General features: G+C 30.8%; 2 protein-coding genes and 1 pseudogene across 2 annotated transcripts; 2 read left to right on the forward strand and 1 right to left on the reverse strand.

Moving 5' to 3' along the window:
• Window positions 1-8943: 8943 nt before the first annotated feature.
• Window positions 8944-9965, forward strand: LOC110633581 (VQ motif-containing protein 8, chloroplastic). Its single transcript, XM_021782245.2, has one exon. The coding sequence runs from the start codon at window positions 9200-9202 to the stop codon at window positions 9791-9793; it is 594 nt and encodes a 197-aa protein (XP_021637937.2). The 5' UTR covers window positions 8944-9199; the 3' UTR covers window positions 9794-9965.
• Window positions 9966-14043: 4078 nt separating this feature from the next.
• Window positions 14044-15809, reverse strand: LOC110633553 (uncharacterized). Its single transcript, XM_021782197.2, has one exon. It carries the CDS (start codon window positions 15178-15180, stop codon window positions 14158-14160), a length of 1023 nt encoding a protein of 340 aa, XP_021637889.2. The 5' UTR covers window positions 15181-15809; the 3' UTR covers window positions 14044-14157.
• Window positions 15298-21651, forward strand: LOC110633578 (endonuclease 2-like; annotated as a pseudogene).
• Window positions 21652-21671: the final 20 nt, after the last annotated feature.

Genomic DNA, 21671 nt, shown 5'->3' on the forward strand with positions numbered 1-21671 from the left:
GATATTCTCTCTTGCTCTCCTTGTCGGTGTCGCTCAATGCTATCATCCTTGTTGCGCTTCCACACCGATCGTCCTCCTGCTGGGCCATGGCTTCCTGGTCCTAGCTTCCGACTCTTCTTTGTATTGTTTCTTTTTTCTGGATCTGTAATGTTGGTTTATTTTTGTGGGTTTGTAAATAAGTTGGGTTCCTTTTAATGGATCTATGAAAAGGTTGGTTCTTTTTCTTGATGAGGCCATAAATTTTTTTTTTTTTTTTATAAGTGTTTCTTTTTATGTATCTTGTTGGTATTGAGATTTTGATGTCAATGATGTTGTTGATTTTGCTATTGCATTTTGCGTTTTTGAGTATATATTGCATGTTGTTGATGGCTGACGAGATTTGAGTTTTAACTTTGGGATGTCAATCTGGATTTTGGAGACTGTCTTTTGGCTTGGGTAAATCGATGAACCGAATTTGGTTCAGTTTGATTCATTTTTCTTTCACTTCAATTCAGTTTAGTCTCTAAAATTTTGCAAATCGATTCTTCATTAGTACGGCTCAATTTAGTTTGGAATTGAACCGACCAATTGCATACCCCTACTCATAGTTGAGTATATATTTTTTTTATTGCACATACCATACTGATACTTCAATTTGATTTGATCTCTAAAAATTTGTTTTTTTATAGGTGTGTAATTTACGAAGCATATATTTTATATTTTTTTTATTAAAATTTAGTAGTGCAGCTTGTTCCTTCAATGGAATTAATAGTTCAAATTCTTTATATTCATCATACGTAACTAGTTCTTAAATAATCAAATTAAGTACGAAATTAATTCTTAGAAAATCAGGTTAAGTAAAAAAAAACTCAAAAAATCATCTAGTCACTTTGAAAATCTATCTATTTTGTCATGCTCTCTATCTTGAATTTCATTCAAGATTAACGAATTCTTTCATATTTTATTAATTATAATAATTTATTTTACGTCTGGTCTTTAAAAGAGGGTCCTCTCTTTTGTACCATTTATATCCATTTGAATTTAATTAATAAAATCCTAATATTGATAAGAACATACTAGTTAAGTAGGTAACAAACATTTTCACCTTCTTTAAGCCTAACAAGGAAAAGTACCTTATCTTTGATTTTCAGTGAATTTAATGTTACTTAATTCCATCTTAACCTCTTTTTTTTTTTTTTAAGTAAAATAGAAGGTAGATATCTTATATAAAGGAATCTTACCCTTATATTTTTGAGAAGCAAAGTTTAGAGTATTTTTTTTTTTATATATATAAAAGAAAGGTTCAATTAGATTTGCATCCTTAATTCTCGGGGGTATATTCCTTGATTGCTTTTCTCATTAACTAATTTATTAGTTAGTACTCAGATGTTTTTGGGAAGTGGAAAAACAATATATTATTTTTCAATTTTTAAAAAAAGAATTCAAACACAAAAAGAGGAAGAAGGAAGTTCGTTGCTTGGAAGAAATTGGCCGTCAGGGCCGTGGAGTGCAATGCGAGGGAAGACACGTCTAATGGGCTGTTCTTCTGCCAGCAGGCAATGCTACATGGGAAGACTTTGACTACCAAGGAGCAAAGGCCATTATTATTCCCCTCAAAAGTACAAGATAATAGCAGCTAAAACCCAGTTTGAACTTAATTATAAGCATAATAATATGTATAAGGATTTTTTTTTTTATATAAGTTTGCAACTTGATAATAGAGAATTTTTACGCTTAATTAGCAGTTGAGTTTCAGGAAGCCTCTCCGCAGTCGTCCTCAATAATGAAGCCACTAGAAGAGAATTATGAGTACCAATGGTTTAATTATCGAGTTCTGAAAACACAACGAATCCTACAAAAAACAAAAGCAATATAAATATTGCAGATGTTTAATGGTTAAGTGCCATAGTGGTGCGAAAGATATTCAAGAAAATTTTGCACGTCCTTGGTACAATGAACACTACTAGTTTCAAACAAGAGTTAATATTTAAGTGCTGAATTTAAAAAAAAAAAAAAAATTTAAAGCTGGTAATATTGGAAGTAACAAATCTTAAGTGTTAGCTAGGGTATGTCCTACTGTAGGAATTTAAAGAAAACTCCACCTCATTGTCTCAGTATTGTTCCTAAATTGGGTACATATAATTAAGAACTTGCAATAAATTAGAAGAACATCTGCCAAAATATTAGCAACTGTCACTTGTACGTTGTACCCAGAATTAATGAGCTATGCTTAGAACTGCAAGTCAGCAGAATCGAGTTTTTACTATTAGCTAGGTTCATAATTTACTCTTATATTAAATGAATCGATTCTTTCATGGATGCTTTACGCTCCCCGCATTTTGTTAGAGGTATGAAAGTCTCACTGCATGTCCTTCCCGTATTCGGTTCTTTAATTTTTTGTTGCCATTCAAGTGGCCTTCTCACTAATTATTTTAGTTGATTTTGCAATATATGTTCCTTTGATATTTGTTAGCCGTGTAATATTTTTTTTAATTGTTAAGGAAGGATGGGCATATACTAAATTAAGAAAATATATATTCTTTGATAAAAATTATGATAATTTTATTACAATATACTATGTTTTATATCTAATATACATCATTTCTGTAACTAATGTGGGGTTTGAAGGAACAATCCCACCACTAGCTAAACTTCAAGTGAAAAGACACCCTTATTGTACATGGTTAACAATTATTTTTTTTTTAAATTATTGAGAAAATATAAACACAATATAAAAAAGACACAAACTTTTAATAAAATCATTGTAATTTTTTTTTTGAAAATCATTGCAATTTTATAAAAGTATATTAAATTTTGTATCCAATATGCTCTTTTTACAACTGATGTGAGGATAAGAAAAATCTGATAATGTTGTAATATTTTTTTTGAATTAGTCCTTGATTTTACGTCTCCTTAATTTGTTGTTAATGATGTGGTTTTTTTACTAGCAATAATAATTTTATTAATTAAAATAAAAATTAAAGACGAGAGAAGAAAAATCAATAATGATATAATTTAAAATCAATGGATGAAAACCCATACACCCACCCAATATCTAATAACAGCAGCTGATGTGCATACTTAATTCACACTTGTATGAGCGGTCAAAGTGGTCTTTTCGCGACTTAAATTCATGTGTAATTTTTTCTTTTTGGTTATCGTGAAAGTGGCATTATAAAAATGTGTTAGGAAGGGTTTGTATTTCTATAAATATGTTTATTTAATGCTACTTTGATTATATGTCCATAATTTTTAAGATATTATTTAATTATTTAATTTTAATTAAAATAATTTTTTATTTATATAATTTAGTGATATAAATTATTAAGATTAATAAAATAGTATTATTAAATTTATATTTAACAACTATTTAATAAAATTTTTCATTAAATAATTTTATATTAAATCATTATAACTAATTATTAATAATTAATATTTAATAATTAATAATTATTAAAATTACCAATATCTATATTAATAGTTGTTAGAATAATTAACATTATTGTCCATACAACATCTATAGACGATCTGGATCTGGTCCACTGGGGTGCAGTCCTCATCGAAGAAATTCAAGGAGAAAAGCATCAAATGACTCTGGCTTGTCTGGATAAAATGTGCGAACAACAGAAGCTGTTCAAAGATATCATTGACAACAGCAAAGCTTTGAAGAATGTATGCCAGAAGTCTCACCTTGCCATTAAATGCAAGGAAAAGAATTGTGAATGCAAGACAAAGAAGAAAGCACATTACAAGAAGCATCCTTCTGGATTCAAACCCCCTTTCAAGCAAAAGAAAGGAAGGAGGTCAGTCAGATACTTTCGAAAGAGTGTTGGATAATCTGAGATAGTATGGGGAAGTGGCTTATAGGTTTTTCTCTCAACATTGGTTCCTATTTCATTCTTGTGGCCGAATTGCTTGCTATCCGACATGATTTTTTGTATAGTTTGGGAGAAAGGGCTTCATTTGATTATCCTAAAATCTGATTCTCTAGAAGCAGACAACTTGTAGGAGTCATCTGACATTACCAGTTGTCTATTATATTTGAACTATCATGATCTTATAGCACGAGGATGACAATATTATACATTATTTACCATAATGCACGTGAGATTAATTTTATTGTAAACGTTCCAGCACTCATACGAGTAGTTCTATTGATCGTGATCTGTTTTTTTGGTCTGCTCCTTCTTCAAACATTTCCACTTAACTTATTTTTTTATCTGGGGCTTTGTTTTCTCTTAATGGTTTTTAACTCAATAAATTTAAGTTGTAAATAAAATAATTGGTAATTTTATTTTAATTTATACGTAATAGTATTTGAAGCATGCTTGAAAGTGAAGCCCTAGCCAGTGCCCAATAGACATGCTTGAAGTTGAAGCGTGAAGAAATGCTGGTTTTAGCGAAGCCATCCCAATTCCAAAGAAAAAAAAGGTGTTTTGCTTGACAGGTTAGAAAGAAAGAAAGAAAAGACAGAAAGGGAATGATGATAAATAGTGAAATGGGAGATCCAAGAAAGAGAGAAAGACAAAAACATCGAAAACAGAGTAAACCCATTAACATAAACAAAACATTAATTAACCAAGCTATAAAAAAGAAAAATATCAGAGACAAACATGATGACTACTCCATACCCAGAAACCAAGAACAAGAGAGCCTATGGCCTCTGATCTGCAGTGCGCGTGCACTTTCTTTTGCACATGATCCTATAGAGAGAGTCTTGAAAATTTTCACTGTATGCAACTGAAGAGAGACAGAGAGACAATGTTTTATGGAGAAAGACCAAGTGGGAGAATGGCCCAAGGTCTGGACAGACTTAAATTAATCACCTGCTTGCCTCAGCTTTAGCAATATCTATACATGCTCACTCTATTTGACCACACACTTCACTAAATAACCAACATTACATTTATTAATTACCTTCTTTGTCTTCTCTTGGTTAACCTTCTTTTTGTCTTATTCCCTTCAATCTTTCGTAAATATTAGTATATAAATAACTTTTTTTTTTCAAAAATAGAATTACATTAAGCCTTAAAAAGTCATGGCAGAGGATACAAACATAACTTGTTCCGAGGAGTTGCATAAGATGAACTAGAAAGGGTTTTCTTGGCTAAAGAATGAGCCGCCTATTACAATCTCTCTTACAAAACTAAATCTAACATCATCTAATTTGGAAGCAAAGGCTAAAACATCATCGAGCAGCCCTTTAATTTCCAGAAGTTTGGTTGTAACATGTAAAGCACGAATCACTATAAATGAGTCCCCTCAATGAGATCTGGCCAAAGGCCGATATGGCTCTTGAACCGGCTTGAGGTAGGCTTGAATCAAATCTAAAATCGATCCTAATCAACCATTCTGAGTTTTGAATAAATCTTGAATTGGGCTAAGGGGCCAGTTAAGGGCCCTTCTCCTCGAGCCGAACTCATAACCAATTAGATTCAAAACTTGTTTTTTTTTTTTAATTTATATTGAATTTATATTTTGAGACTTTTTAATTTTTTTACATTAAAAATTAATTTTTTTAATTTATAAATGATATTTAAAAATTTATTATAATTTAATAATACCTAAAATCAAACTCGAATAGTCCCAAAACTGTTTCGAATTGAAACTATTTTGAATCAAAATTATTTATTGAAATCATTTTGGATTGAAATTTAGCTTAACAATAAAGCCACCAAACTAACAATTTTGACCAAAATGGAACTAAACCCAAATGGGGCACGTTGCCAGTTCTACCTTCAATGATAATCCTAGGAATACCTTTATGTAAGGCCAACAGAATTGCATTCCCACAAGTCAAACCTATTAACATTAGTGGCTCAAATTTTATTTATATTTTTATTTTTACAACTAACAAAAAAATCCAAAACACAAAATAAATACCAAATGAATATAAAACAATACCTTTTATTTAGAGAGTACAAATAAATGAATAAAATATGTACAAAATACTGGGTAGATGCCGATATTTATATACAAAGAGGGAGAGAGAGAGAGAGAGAGAGGGGTCCGTTTTCCAGGAAAGGCCATGTAAGCTAAGATCCAGGCCCAAAAGAAAGCCTTGTTGTTGTGATTTCTGAGCTTTAGCCCATCGCCTTTAGGCGTACTGGGTTTCTAAGAGAAGCTTGCTTTCTTTTTGCTTGTATATTGATTTTTTTTTTTTTTTTTTTTTCAGTTGAGTTATCATTCAGATGAAAAATTAATTTGAAAGAAATTTTTTATTAAAAGCTGCTGAATTTGTATTGCCAATTTTCTTGACCCTAACTTTGCCATATCCCAAGATTTTTACCAAATTGAACATTCTTTAGGTCAAAAACAAGAAAGATTCCACTATTATTTTAGCACATTTCACTTCTGACCAGAAACGGCAGGTCCAGTTGATAGCTGCAACCTAATCTTTCATTTGCCTCTTCTTTCGTGTCTATAGAATTAATTTACTCTTTTCGCTTGATTTTCCTTTTAAAAAATTATTATTTTAATATTAAAATAAATATATTTGTTAGACAAAAAAAAAACAACATTTAAAATATAAATTTTATTTTTATGAGAAAGAAAAATTTTTTCCATTTTTTTCCCGTGTAGAAGGTGGCTAAGCTTCTTTTTTTTTTTATATATATATAATTAATTATAAAATTTCCAACATTAATTCTAAAAAAAATTATTACATGTTTTTTTTTCCCAATGGATTAAACAAGAGATTAGTCAGCCAATGGAAATCGTTTCCAAGAAAATAATGTTCAAAGAATCGCCTTTGGTCTCTAAGCAAGAATTCTGACCCCTCTTGGCTGCCATCTTAATTAATTTTTTTTTTGCCTTTTTCTTTTCCAATTTCCCTTTTTTTTCAATTCCATTTTCCTTTTTTCAACAAAGATGAAGAAAGCAAACAGGAAAGGAAAAAAAAAAAAAAAAATCCATCATCTTGAAGTTTCTTTACCATATGACATTTTCCATGTCATAATCCTTACTATTCCTTACTATTCTCAAGGAGTTTTATACGTATCATTAACATTGCTGGCATTAAAAATGACATGAAGCAACACAATGTTGATTTATTATTAAAAAAAAAAAAAACGTTGTTGAAGAATTTAGATAAAAAAAAAGGTGTTATACAATCGTATGAAGCCTCATTTCGATCATGGAAATCAAGAATGAAGACTAGGTAGAAGGCGCAACCTCATGGAATGATCTTTTAACTATTTGTTTTTTAATATCAAAATTAATTAATTTTAAATTTTAAAGTTTTACCTTAACACTTTAGCTTTGTTATAAAAAAAATTATTTATTAGAAAAGAATTCAGCTCAATTTCACACAATCCTATTCCTCTACTTGGAATATAAAATTTTGTAAGAATTCAGTTCAATTGATTATTTTTTTTTCTAATTTCCATGTTTAAGTGAAAGAACTAATTTTTTTTTTAATTTAAAAAATTTTTCATTTAATAAAAAATAAAATTCTTACATGATTGTGTGCTGATTTTTTTTAACTCTTTTCTTACACTTTATAATAAATCGTTTGTAATAATTGAATTCTCACATAATATTTTTTATTTCTATAATTTTAAAAATGAATTTTTTTAAAAAAATTAAAAAAATTAAATTTTTTTATTTCAAACATAAAAATTAATTGAATCAATTTCTTGTAAAAATTTAGAGTTTAAAGAGGGATTTTTTTTTCCTATTTTTATTTGTTTTAAAATAATTTTTTAATAAAAAAATTAAATTATTCTACCTATTAAATTTCTAAATATAAGAATTAATAAAAAAATAAATTAATTGAATTAAATTTTGGTAAAATTTTAATTTTAAAATGAGAGATTATATTTTACAAATATGAAAAATAAAAAAAAAATCTTATAAATTTTTAATTTCACCGTTTGAGCTGAATCGAAAAAGTTTCAATGTAAGCTTATCAGTGAGGATGATCCAAGCTTCATCAGTTGACTTTTACCATAATTAAAAAAAAAAAAAAAAATTCATATGCGTAATTATCTGCGTTTACTCCAATTAAATATCATCATTGCAATTTTACCTTTGAAACTTTGAATATGACTTTCAAGTTTCAGTAATTTCAACACAATCATAATCCAATCCCACAAGCGAAACTAGAATTTTCCTTAGCCAACTTCAGGCACGTGCCATCTCAATTTGTCAAAATTCATCAAGGAAATTGGATCCAAGCTCCTCATTAAAGCTTAACCAACTAACTATAACTCAATTGTTAATCCAATAATAACAAAAAATTTAATTAATTTATAATTTCTTGATTTTGATAGATTTTACGTCTTAAATTCTTGAAATTCAGTCAATATATATTATTGACTTAACATCCCATGTCACTTGGATTATTAATTAATGCGATATGTATAGTAGCTAGTTAAATAGACTGCTATTCGTTTGATTAACTAGTCGTAAGCTTCTTATTTTAGCCTTTATTAGGCTTGGGATGATCAACCAATCAAATAAATCAGAAGGGAGCATATATGGGAGATTATTTCGTTATCAAATCCAAGCCTAATTGAGAAATGAATGTGATGCATTTGGGATCCTATATGTGAGACAAACTTACCAACAACTTAGCTTCATAAGCATGGAATCATCCACAAGTGGCTTAACTAACACAAATTGCTCAACAACTCATTAATAAAGCATAATGCTTGATGGGATTGTTATAACTAATCTAATAGAACAAATTTTAAATGTTATCCTGTAATTTAATTAGCATATAACCAGATAACTATATATGAAACAAAAGAATAGCTAAGGGTTCGAATCTTTAAATAATATTTTTTTTATATGAATTTGATGCATTTAAATAATATATATATTTTAATTAATATAGTGATTAAAGCCGTGTGATTACAAGTTGAAATTTGGGCAGGCGACAAAGCCAGCCAGGATATGTGTAAAATATAGGCATAGGCATAGGAAAAGAAGGAAGGGGAAGCTACCGTCTAACAACTGCTTTCCGCTAAACACTTACATTTCAACACCTTCCCTTTATGTCAACGGTCAGAATCGCTGGCCACTTCTACATATCCCTCTCTTCTTCATCTTTATATTCATATTTATCTCTCTATAGTAACAAACATCACTCAACGTGAAAACTGAATCTTGTTTCTTGTTTCTGTTCTTTCGTCTGAAGCAACTGTATATACATATATATCTCCTTTTCTCTCTTCTTTGTTTTGCTTCATTGGTTTCCAAGAATTCAACAGCCATCATGAGCCCAGCAAATTTCCACCAACATAACATCCTCAATGGTCTCCGTCCATCTCCATTGAAGATCAACAAAGAATCCCACCTCATTCACAAGCCGTCTTCTTCTAGTTCTTCTTCCTCGACATCCAATTCTTCTTCATCATCTGCTTCTGTGATAGCTTCTGTTGGAGGTGAAGCAGGAGCCAAGCAGCGACGAAACCAACCGGTCATTATCTACACTCATTCGCCTAAGGTTATCCACACGCAAGCCAGGGATTTCATGGCCTTGGTGCAAAAACTCACGGGTCTTTCCAGCTCCAAGATTGACGAAACCGCAAAGCCAACCCAACAAGGGCAAGAGAGCAGCGGCGTTATTAATAATAAGGAGTCGTCTTCGGTTACAACTGATGGGAATTGCGGTGTTGGTAACATTTCACCTATTCTTAAGCCACCGAAAAATCCTTGCTTCGCTGATATTCCACTTTTTACCCCGAATTCGGTGGATTTCTTTTGCTCCCCCAAGCCTTTATATATATATCCTGATGCATCGCCAAGCATGGGGAATTCGTTATCTCCTTCTGTAATGGAGTTCATAAAAGGAATACCTGAATATTGACGTGAAATAGAAGATCAGAGTTACTAGTGATTGAATTAATTGATTACTTTTCCATAAGTCTTTTATATTGTTTTCTGGAGTCTTCCTTTTTCCGATTTGCAAATTTAGAGAGATGGGCGACGTCCATCAAATAATGTAAATTTTTTGTTAATTCAATTCATTCTTAGGCCAATATCGAGGGAGTTTTACTATCTCTACTAGTCGTATGGCATTAATCATTTATTATTTATACATTTATTGACATATTGATAATTTCTTGTTTCAAATCATTCAACAAGAGATTATAGTGTCCATGAAAATTAGCGGTGTAAAGGATACAGTAGCTGAAATATTAGAAGCTATATATAGAAGTTATAAGCTAATTAACTTCAATAGAAAGTAGTGTTTGATAACTAGAAGAGGAAGCTCATGCGATAATTTAATAATCTTATTTAGCTCTAATATATGTCCATGCAATAATTATAAATGCCTATGCTTAATTTTGATGAATGTGTGGAATGGCCCTTTCTTCAGCATATGCTTCCTGGATTTGGTGTTCATCCTACTTGGATCTCTTGGATAATGGAAGTGTGACTACAGTTTCCTACACTTTTCAAGTTAATGGTTTTCATACCGAGTTTATTCATCCCTCTCAAAAGGTATTAGACAAGGAAACCCTTTCTCTCCTTATCTTTTCCTTTTTTGTATTGAAGGATTATCTCATATGATTAGAGAATCAGGTCTTTCTGGTCAATCCATTTCTTGACGATGTCCTCGTATTACTCATCTACTATTTACTGATTACTCCATTCTTTTTTCCAAAGCAACTACTAATGAAGCTGACTTGATTGATACTATTTTGAAGAATTATGTTGAACTTAGCGGCCAACTTATTAATTTTGATAAGTCTACCATGGTTTTTAATAGAAATACTCACGGTGTTGTTAAATCTAACATAGCTGCCATCCTAAACATCAAAAATATTTCTGGTCATAATTGCTTTTTAGGCTTGTCGTTCGCTTTTTCTCAATCTAAAAAGGATGCTTTTGCTTTAATCAAAGAGAGGATTCAATGAAAAACAGCTAGATGAAAAGAAAAATTTTTATCACAAGGAGAAAAAGAAGTTCTTATCAAAGCAGTGACCCAAGCAATCCTTGTGTATGCAATGAGTTGTTTTAAACTTCCTGTCACTCTTTACCAAGATATTAATCGTTTGGTAGCTATTATGGGGTAGAGAAGGGTAGACAAGCAATCCCTTACACTTCCTTTTTGAATGAGAATATGAAAGCAAATGCATCTTTTGGTTAGAGAAGCATATTATGAGGTAGGCAAGTGTTACAAAAGGGTATCAGATGGCGCATTATTGATGGGAAATCTGTTCTTTGTAAACAAAATACTTGGATTCCTAAATCCTTCCCTCATCCACCTCAAATCACATCTTCCACCAATTCATCCATCCATTGGGTTGTTGATTTAATGAATCACACTCAATGTTCTAGGAATATTCAAGCCTTTAAGGAAAATTTCCACGCACAGGAAGTTGCCAATATTCTGTCTATACCAATTTCTCTATTCAGAGAGGAAGACAAGCTAATTTAGCATTACAGCAAGGATGGGAATTATAATGTCAAGTCCGGTTATTATGTTGCTAGATATCTTCATAATGATTCATCTAAACATTCGAGAGCGGGTCTAGGTCCAACCTCTGTTGCTATGATTGACAACTTTTGGAAAGACATTTGGAATATTCAATTGCCTACCAAAGTTTCTATTTTCTTATGGAAGCTTTTTCATGAACGACTCCCTTATAGATGATTACTACATCGCAGAATTTTGAATATTTTAACAGAATGTAAAACTTGTGGAACTGTGGAATCTTTGCAATATATCTTTTTCTAGTATCCTAAAACTATGGAAGTATGGATTCATTAACCTTTTCAAGTACGATTTATTTTGCTCCTTAGTAATCATTTAGCTGATTATTGGCTTGAGCTTTCTAATGTTATTCGACAACATACTGATGCTAAAGCTTTATTACAAATTCTTACTTACATTTTGTGATTATTGGCTTGAGCTTTCTAATGTTATTCGACAACATGCTGATGCTAAAGCTTTATTACCAATTCTTGCTTACGTTTTGTGGTACATTTGGAAATGTCGTGATGCCTTGGTATTTGAAAATGTGGTTTGGCCTTTCCAAGATGTTCTTATGAAAGCTTCAGCCTCTTTGGAAGAATTTCGAATGTCTATACAGTCCTCATCTCCCCTAAAGCATCCTCTAGTCCACCGTCCATCCACTTGGACTTCACCTCTATTTCCTCAAATCAAAATCAACTTTGATGTTGCAGTCAATAAGCATCGTGGCTTTGGAGCTATTGCAAGTATTGCTTGTAATAATTTGGGTCATCTTATTGCTTAGTTTTGCAAATGGATAATCGACATTATTGACCCTATGGTTTTAGAGCCGCTTGCTTGCCGTGGAGCTACTCTCTTGGCTAAAAACAAATCCTTTCATCTTGTTTGTTTGGAAGGTGATGCTGAATTGGTAATCTAAGCTGCTAAGGGTGGTATTATTTAGGGTAATCTTCATGGTATTTATAATGATATTGCCATTTTATCTTCTGAACTCTCTGATATTACTTTTAATTGTATTCCTAGAACTTGTAATTGTGCTACTTATAGTCTTGTTAAGAAGATGCTTCAGGATGATTCTTTCGCCTGTAATCATTTAAAGCAGACTAATTTTGTACTTTTCTCTTTAAATCAATAGATATCTCATTTCTAGTTGGCAAAAAAAAAAAAAAAAAAAAAAAAAAAAAAAAATTAATTTTGTGCCCTTATCCCAGCAGTTCTCAAACTCCTTTATGCTTCTGCATTCTCTATGATTGAGGGAGATAAACCAAGAAGCCGGATACATTTGCACATAATTAATAATTCCTTATATAAACATCTATAAAGCTAAATTCAAGAAAAATAATGATGGTTTTATCATTTCTTTTTTTAAATTATGCAGATCAAATGTATTGTCAATTGTCAAAAAGATTTTATTGATTGTCTTATTTAATTATTGCTTTTAAGTTTTGATAGTGCTTAATCTTGTTATCTTAATATATTCCAATAAGATAATGAAAGGCGTATCCACATATATAGTTCACCAGCTTCAAAACATAAAAATGGATAATCAATCTACTAAGTACTAATTAAGTCCACGCTTAATCGCACAGTTTCAAGTAAATTAAACATGCATCGATCTGCAGGCTCATTCGCAAGTCAGATCAATTTGGCCTCTTGGATTGACATTAACACAATTAAATCAAACAGAACAATATATCGGCGTAATTTTGAAAACGTGATTAATTAACATATCATTCATTTGTGAATTGTGATGTGAATAATTTGTAGTATAGAAATAACAACGCCATGATAATCCTTTTTTCTCCAGTTGAACAACTGAAGCTCTAGTTTATGAATGGTTTAAGGGCTGATGCAGATGCAGCCCAAAACTCTCTGTGCCCAACCATTTAATTACTAAAATTTGGAATGAGCAGTCTGTGTCTGTCCAGGCCCAATTAAAGAAATTTTCTTTGGAGTTCTTCTCAACTCCACGCAAAAATAAAAATAATAAATAATTAAAATATAAAAAAATGCTTAAAAAAGTATAAAAAAATAATTATTATTAATAGTAGTAGTTTTTTTTTTTTAATAACATGAGCATGAGCATGTGGAAATGTGTTTATACTAAGCTAGCATTGAGTTGACAATACTAATTAAGATCCTTTAAGAATAATATGAGATAGCAGTAAGATAGAAGTTTTGGAGCAGCAATGAAACATTTACCATGTTAAATGCAGAGAACACATTTTGTGTGGTCATTTGGAATAAAGATTCCTTCCACTATTTTGTAATCGTATTTATTTTTATTAGATTAGCATCAACTTAGTTTCAAACTTTGAAATCATATCCCCTTCTTTGCTCATGTGGACCTAACTATAATACTAATATATGTTTGTTGTATTGTGTTACGTAGTTGTAGTTTGTTACGACACGCAAATATCGATGCGCTTCCGTAACAGCAACTACACTCGCAAAACATTTTCTTAACTTACTCAATTAGGCTCCGCTTTGCTGACAAAAATCAAAATTAATTATCTTTAAAATGTAAATACGATTTCCCCAAATGCCAATTTGGACAATTCTGGCATCTCATAAATTATAGTCACCTGCTGCGTGCGGCATATGTGATTTGGTCACTGTGGAAATAAATAAATAAATATTTACAATTCATTCTTTTTTTTCCTTTATTATTACCAACTAAATAAATAAATATTTACATATATTTCTCCAAATTGACCGTTTTGCCATTTCTACCAAACAGGCTCCGACTCTTAACCGCGTCGCAACACCGGGTCACCACCACGCAACTCGTCAACGGACTCTTCTTCCTCGACTAAAACGGCGTCAGCGTCCCACCACGTATCCACATCGGATTCCGTCGCATTTCCTAAAGGTGAGCTGACTTTTCTCATGTCACCCACCGTTAACCTCCCCGTTATGTCATCCCTGACGTAAACCTTCTCCCCGCCGCCAGCACTTCTTCCTACAAATTTTCCGAACCTCGGCTTCCACTCTGCGAGTATTTCTGGTATCCGACTCCCGACCCGCGTGTCCCACACCCTCAGCAAGTGTCCGGACACGGTTGTTTCCGCGGATACGATCACTGCCGGCGATGAAGAAGACGTGGAAAAGGCCGGAATCTCGCTTTGCTCGCCGAAAATGGAAAATACATTGACCTCTTTATTCATATCGCAAACAGAAATGCAATTTCTTGACTGGTTATCAAGGTTTAATCCAAATCCGAACCCTAAGTTATCCCAGAGCTTCACCACGTTCTTCCCATTTGAGAACTCAGACCATGATGAAAACAGGTCTTCAAGGCTGCTGTTTCTACGTCTCCTCAAGTTACGATTGTGCCACTGGTCATCGGTGTAATGACCGGAGCCCCTGACACTAAAATCATCATCAATGTACCTCCAGCCCTGTGAAGACGACGATCCAGGTTCGTATTCTTCTTCTTCTTCGTCGTAGTCGTCGTCTTCCGATACCGACGAACAAGACGTGTCTGTTTCGCTGCTGTAGTCAAAATCTTCATCAGCACTCAAAGGAGGAGGTTGGGAAGGGATTAAATAATGGTTTTGAATTCGAATGATGAGAATCTTAATTCTATTGATTATGGTGGAAAAAGAAGCGACTAGGGCAACAATCAAAGCTCCCCATTTACAAAAACTGTAAGCCTGGTGAATCTTTTCGACCCTAGATAAAGCAAAAACCTGAGAAGGAAAAGATGGGTTTTGTAGGGAGGTTATGCCAGCTTCGAAATCGCCAATTCTGTTGATCACTGGGATCTCCATATTAATACAAGAAAAACAAACTCAAAGCTCAAACCAGAGACAAAACGTATAAGCCTGCAGAGAATAGGCAAGATGTGGATTTGTAATGCAATTAAAATTCTAGAGCGAACGAAACGAATGAGGAAAAGAGGGGTTTTGAAGAGCGCAGATGATGGGTTTTTAAAGGCGAAAGCAGCGAATTATTTGATGATAGCTTCTACGAAACAAAGAGAAGGAAAGAGAATATGGCAGCTCATGTGGCAAGTATATATTGGCTATCTGATTTCAATTTAGAGCCACGTCAGAGAAAAGCAGTTAGGTTGTTGGAAAAAGACAGACTGGTGAGTCAGCACGTGGTGATCGGAAAAATTATATTTGATTTGTTTTAAGAGTAAAAATGTAAAATTACAAGGATAAATTAGTAGGCGTGTCTGTCGTGTCATTGATGAGTCATAGGATGAGAGAGAGAAAGGGGCCCAGACAAAACTGGAAACGAGTAGCCGTGCGATGACAGCTAATGTCGTGGCTGTTTTGTTTGGGTGCTAAGATGAGATGCCGCCTCACTTGGTTCCATGAAGAACATTGTGTATGTTTTTAAGGATTGTTAGCATCCATACCACAATTGTCAATTTAAACTAAGTTCAAAATATTTGTGGCCAAAACGAAAAATAAGAAAAATTTTTTTTAAAAGTTTTTTAAATTAAAATTATATTATAAAAAGCAGCAAGTGAAACAATGTACAACAATATTTATTTTATTTTTTTTGTCATTAAATATTTTTTAACTGGAAATTAGTTGTTTAATATATTATATTTTTATATTTTTTTAATGATATAGATATACACGTATTAATATTCATTTAATACACTTTTTTATATAAAAAACTTAAATTTGTAACCCATTAAATATAATTTACGCTTGTTTAGCACAATTTTCTAAATAAATTATCATCAAAATTCTATTCCCTTGTTTACTTTTATATGTATTTTTTAGAAGTTGTTTACTTCATATAATTATATGTTGTTTTAATAAGGTCAATAAGTATTAATAATTTTTTTTTTTTAATTTTACTCTTATCTTTACTGCATAATAATTTTTTAAAATCTATTTTAACATCTCTCTATCTCTTTTAATTAAGTAGAATAAAAAATAATTTAGTTAAATTAAGAGATATTTTATTATAATTTAGATGATTTAATAATTTACTTAATCATTATGCAAAAACATGAAATGATAAATAAAAATAAACAAATAAGATAATTTTTCATATAAATTAGGTGTATTAAATAAATTTTAATATGTGTATATTTACACCCATTTAAAAAATTATTTATTTTAAACTAAACATTGATTGCATTAAAATAAATCAAAAGCTAGAGCTTGACCAGAAAATCAAAAGGGACGGAATCCCACTCCTAAAAACCCGAATTCTAATTCACTGCTTTTGTAAGGACATGCGCAATGGCAATTACTGCGAGAGACACTTAGTGATAAGTTTTTTTTTTGTTCCACTTGGAAAATAGGAATGGCAATGAAGCGAGTTGGCCATGTGAATCACTCCTCCCATCCTTGTTTTATAAGAGTTTGGGATTAGGATGGGGTATTCTCTATCGGGGTGTGGGGCAAGACGGATTTACCTGTAAGAATTTCTTTTTATTATTTTTTATTAACATATAGTATAAATTTATTTATTAAAAATAAAATATAATTAGAAATGTAAATTTTACATATTATTTTTACAATATGTTTATATATTTCGTTAAAATTATAATATTTAAACATATAAATAAATAAAAATAAATTATTTTTAATAAAAAATAATAATATACTACTATGGAGGGTGAGTTACCAGGTTTTGGGATGGAGATAAGGTCTTCCCATCTTCGCCCTATAAAATTAATCGGGTTCAAGATGAGACGAGTCGAGTTTTAGAACTTTTATCATTCCTGCTGAAAAAGAATGAAAAATAAAAAGTGTTAGTCTTACTTTCCACAAAGATTAAATTTTGAATAGTGAGAAATATAATCTAAGAAGTATTGATTTGATCTTTAAATAAAATAATATTTAATGATTAAAAATGGGCGTTAATTAATATTTCTGAATTAATCAAGCAGTTGTCTAAGGTTACTAGTAGTTTATTAACTGCCTATCTAAATAACTACTTGTGCCTGTGCTAAAAGTTGTATTGCTTCAGACATGACTTTAAGGTATTATAAATACTTGTTTCTCTCTAGATTTAATTACCAATTTTCTTATCTTCTTTTCTTCTTCTTTTTTTTATGCATAAAAAAGTCTTCTTTTACATGTTCTTAGAGAAAATTTAGGTTTTGCTGTCCAGATTTTTTTTTTAGACTGTATTTATCCTGAATGAAATCTACCATTAATCTAGCAGCAACAACAGTTGGAGCATAATTTTCTGAAGACAGTGTTATCACATTAGAAAGCGTGTATTGTTTTTGTACCAATTGCCTATATTTTAATGTGCAAAAATAGAGCAATCATAAAGCTCCTTAAAAATATGGCAATCCATCCTTAATAATGACTTTAAAATAAGAGAAATCAAGCATCAAGGCTTTATGTAAGGCTTTTCTTAAGAAAATGAGTGGATCTAAATTACACACCTCTTTATATCTAGATAAAATAGTTGAAATGTAAAATATTTATGGGACCTCAAACATTGAAATGTAAAAGTGTTCATTTTCTGACCAAAAATTGTTCTCCATAATTTCTTTTTATAGCTTTCATCGTAATGAAAAGGAATTTCTATAATATTAATAAATAAATATAACTAAAGCTCAAAATTAAATAATATATTTCACCCCATTAAAGATATATATATAAAAAAAAATCAATTAAAATGTACTTAATTGGTACATGCACGAAAAAACTTGTTAATAAAAAATCCCCACTATGAATTCGTTTAAAACTATTACACCTTGTGGTTGTGATCATCAAATTTCGTCTAATCATCACCGCTAAATGTGAAATTTAGCACGCGAGTTGGAACAAGAAAGCGATGCACACCAATCCCTTGTATTGCAGATCACACTATCCATCTATAAGGACATAAATAATGTCGGCGTTTCAAGATTAATAATGGGGATTAGTCCTTGGCCTGCAGTCAACCATGTCAATAACTAATCCGGCTGCTTAACGAGTAAAGTATTATTATAAGAAAAAAATTGCAGAGAAAAATGGTGGTTAATCATTATTTTAAGTTGGTGACGTAAGTAAATTGTTCCCAATTTTCTGGAGTTGACAGTTGTCGCGTATTCCGGTTGAACAGGTCAAATTGGCGTGTTATTATTAGAGGACTTGGGAGCTAGAGTGATGCATTAACCGATAATAAGGAAGTGAAGACCACACATATGGACCACCATCCACTAATTCGGAAGGTATTTAATTACCAAAAAAAAATATTTTTATTACTTTTTTCTTTTATAAAAGAGCATAGAATCATAAGCATTAAGCAATAAATAGTGGTTAGGGATGGTGACATCCAATGAGCAGGATAAAATCTTACATTTCAACTCGAGTTCGATTAATAGTGGTTAGGGATGGTGACATCCAATGAATAATGTAGATTTGTTTATAAATTTCACAATTAATTTTTTTTTTAAGTTCAGAAATTCAAACAATCCGTTTGTAATTTGTAAAAAAATTTACAATTCATTTGTAAATTGTTTAACTTAAAAAAAAATTGTAAGATTTATAAATGGATTGTAAATTTTAGAGGGAAGAAGCTTGCCTTTTTTTTTTTAAAAAAAAAATTACAAATAGATGCAAAATTCATTTGTAAATTGCATTATAAAAATGGCAAAACACCCTTCACCTCTTTAGTTTCATTTCACTTTCATTCTCCTTCTTTTTTTTTTTCTCTTCAATTTCATTCTTTCTCTTATTTCACTCCCATTCACTTCAATTTCTTTTTTTTTTTTTCTCATCTTCATTTTGCTTTTCTATTTTTTTCCTCTAATTTCACTATTTATTGTATAATTTTTATCTTCCATTTTCTTCGCCATCTTATTCTCATCTTAATTTTTTTAATATCTTTTTCTCCTTTTCTTATTCTTTCATCTACTTTTTCTCTTCTTTAATTTCTTTTTATTATCTTTATTTTTTTCTTATTTTTTTCATTCTCTTTATTATCTTTTTTCTTGTCATTATTTTTTTTTTCATTTTCTTGTTCTCTCTTTTTTTTATTAATTTCTTTTTCTGATCATTAATAATACTCTTTTAGTTATAAAATAGTATATATATATTTTTATAATTTTTAACTAATATAAATTGTTTCTTAAAAATAATCTTGTGATTTTATATATAAAATTATATTATTTTTCTATAAATTTTTATAAAATTATTTTATAGTAATTTTATTATAATATATTGATGATAAAATTATTATTATTTGCAATTTCTATTGGTAAATTATTTTAAATAACATTAGTGTAATATTTTTTTAGTAGTAAATATCTTTTTAATAATAAATTGTATTTTGTCTGAATTTTCTTATATATTTTTTAAATAACAACAGATTTACCAACAATTTGTTACTAAATATTTTTAATTTCCTTTTTATAAAATACAAAGGGATTTAAAATTTATTATTACTTTTTTATTTTTCTTACGATTTACAAATGGATTGACACTTTCTATTTCCTATTTTGGCTAAATTTATTTTATTTTATTTTATTTTTTTATTCTAATTAGGATTAATTATTCAAGTTTTCTATTTTAGTTAGAATTTAGTTTTTAATTTTCCTATTTCATTTAGGATTTTGTTTTTCCTATTTTATCTAAATTTCTTATTGTCTAGAACTATTGAATACTTTATTCTTAAATTATAGATTGGATCTTATTTATTTTTAAGGTTTTGTATTAAATCTTATTTAACTTAAAGAGTTTGATATCTTTTCCTTCTTCCCTTGCACCAAAATTTTTTTCATTTCTTGATCAAAGGATACAATTAGTCTTTTTTATCCTTTGGGTATTGAGGGGATTGCAAGGGAAAATGGAGATAAAGGAAGGTGCGTTGCTGGTGCAATAACAATTACACTTCCCAACTTCTTACCTACAGCATTGTTTCCCCTGACTGTAAATTAAACAAACCTGTTGTTTAATCTCTTTAATTTCTTTCTTTTCTTTTATCCTTTTGTTTACAGTATGCTGGATTCATACATATGCCTTTGCCCTTTCTAAATCTTAGCTGACAAAATATAATGACATGAGTGAATATCAGATTCTCACAGAAGCACTTCTTTTCCTTTCTCATTTTATAGGAGACACCCATCAGGTAAGGCACTTAATAAACAACACTAGAACTCTATAATCATTTGTTGATTTTTTTTTTTTTGCATCAGTAAATATATTTATCTTCCATAATATAGCCTCTGCATGCAGGTTTTACTTCAGACAGTGGAGGCAACACTGTATACAAGGAAACAAGTCCTTCACTATGGGAGTCCAATTGCCAAATCAATTTCATGAACAAAATTTAGTAGCATGCACCAATGCCAATGCATACAGGTTTTGGGATGACAATATAATTGAGACAGCTGAGGAAAGATTCTGCAACTTAAATGTGGATGACATGATTGATGCAATTAACAGAATATCAAGGTATTACACTCGTCAAATGAATTATGCTTAATTTGGTGTAATGATGCCTTAATTATCTGTATCATTTTTCTTTGCCTTCATCAATCCTGACCTATACCCTTATTTCTTTCCCTTTGCATTTGGGAATCATGAACAACAGACAGAATGGGCGGATCTAGTTCAAAGATGGGAGACCTGCAGTCGTAACAAGCCAACCTGCCCTTACATGTATGCTTCGATAACCTCACTTTAGTTCATATGATCACACTAACTCTCACGGTTTATAGTAGCAAGAAGCCCTGCTTATTGAGATTCTTTTAAACTGTCAGGCTAGAATTTATGAAGAATTATGGCTTTAATTGATGCATTACTCTCAAATCAAATTGCCTGCTTCCCACAGATATGCATCTGAAGGTATTAAAAGCAGCATGTTACTGGGCATATAAAGGTGCAACTGAAGGATCAGTGTTACTAGGTAAGCTACAAAATCTTCTGAGATTAACAGTGAATACATGTTCAATCTTTATTTGACAAATCAGAAATAATTAAAACCTCCTGCTTGCAGATGATTATTTTTTATCCCGAAAACCAACAGTGACTTCGCGATTAGCTCAAGGTGGAGTCCGATTGGCAGCCACTCTTAATCGCATTTTTGAATGAAACTGTGTTTGGTCCTAATTAATGTTTGGGGGTAAGTAAAGCATGTCTGAAGCATTTCAAAACATTATGTATGCTTTGATTATTGGTACATTTTCAATGTATCATAAACTTCAAGGCGCTGTTTACAAAAAAAAAAAAAAAAAGGTACATATATTCTAATAATTCTTGCAAGTGTTTTCTTCTAAAATTGTTGTTAGTAGTTAACATTTACTCATGCATGTAAGTGTATAATTCTAACTACTGTTAGAAGCAAA

This window comes from Hevea brasiliensis, chromosome 17 (assembly GCF_030052815.1).
Source record: "Hevea brasiliensis isolate MT/VB/25A 57/8 chromosome 17, ASM3005281v1, whole genome shotgun sequence".
NCBI lineage: Eukaryota > Viridiplantae > Streptophyta > Magnoliopsida > Malpighiales > Euphorbiaceae > Hevea > Hevea brasiliensis.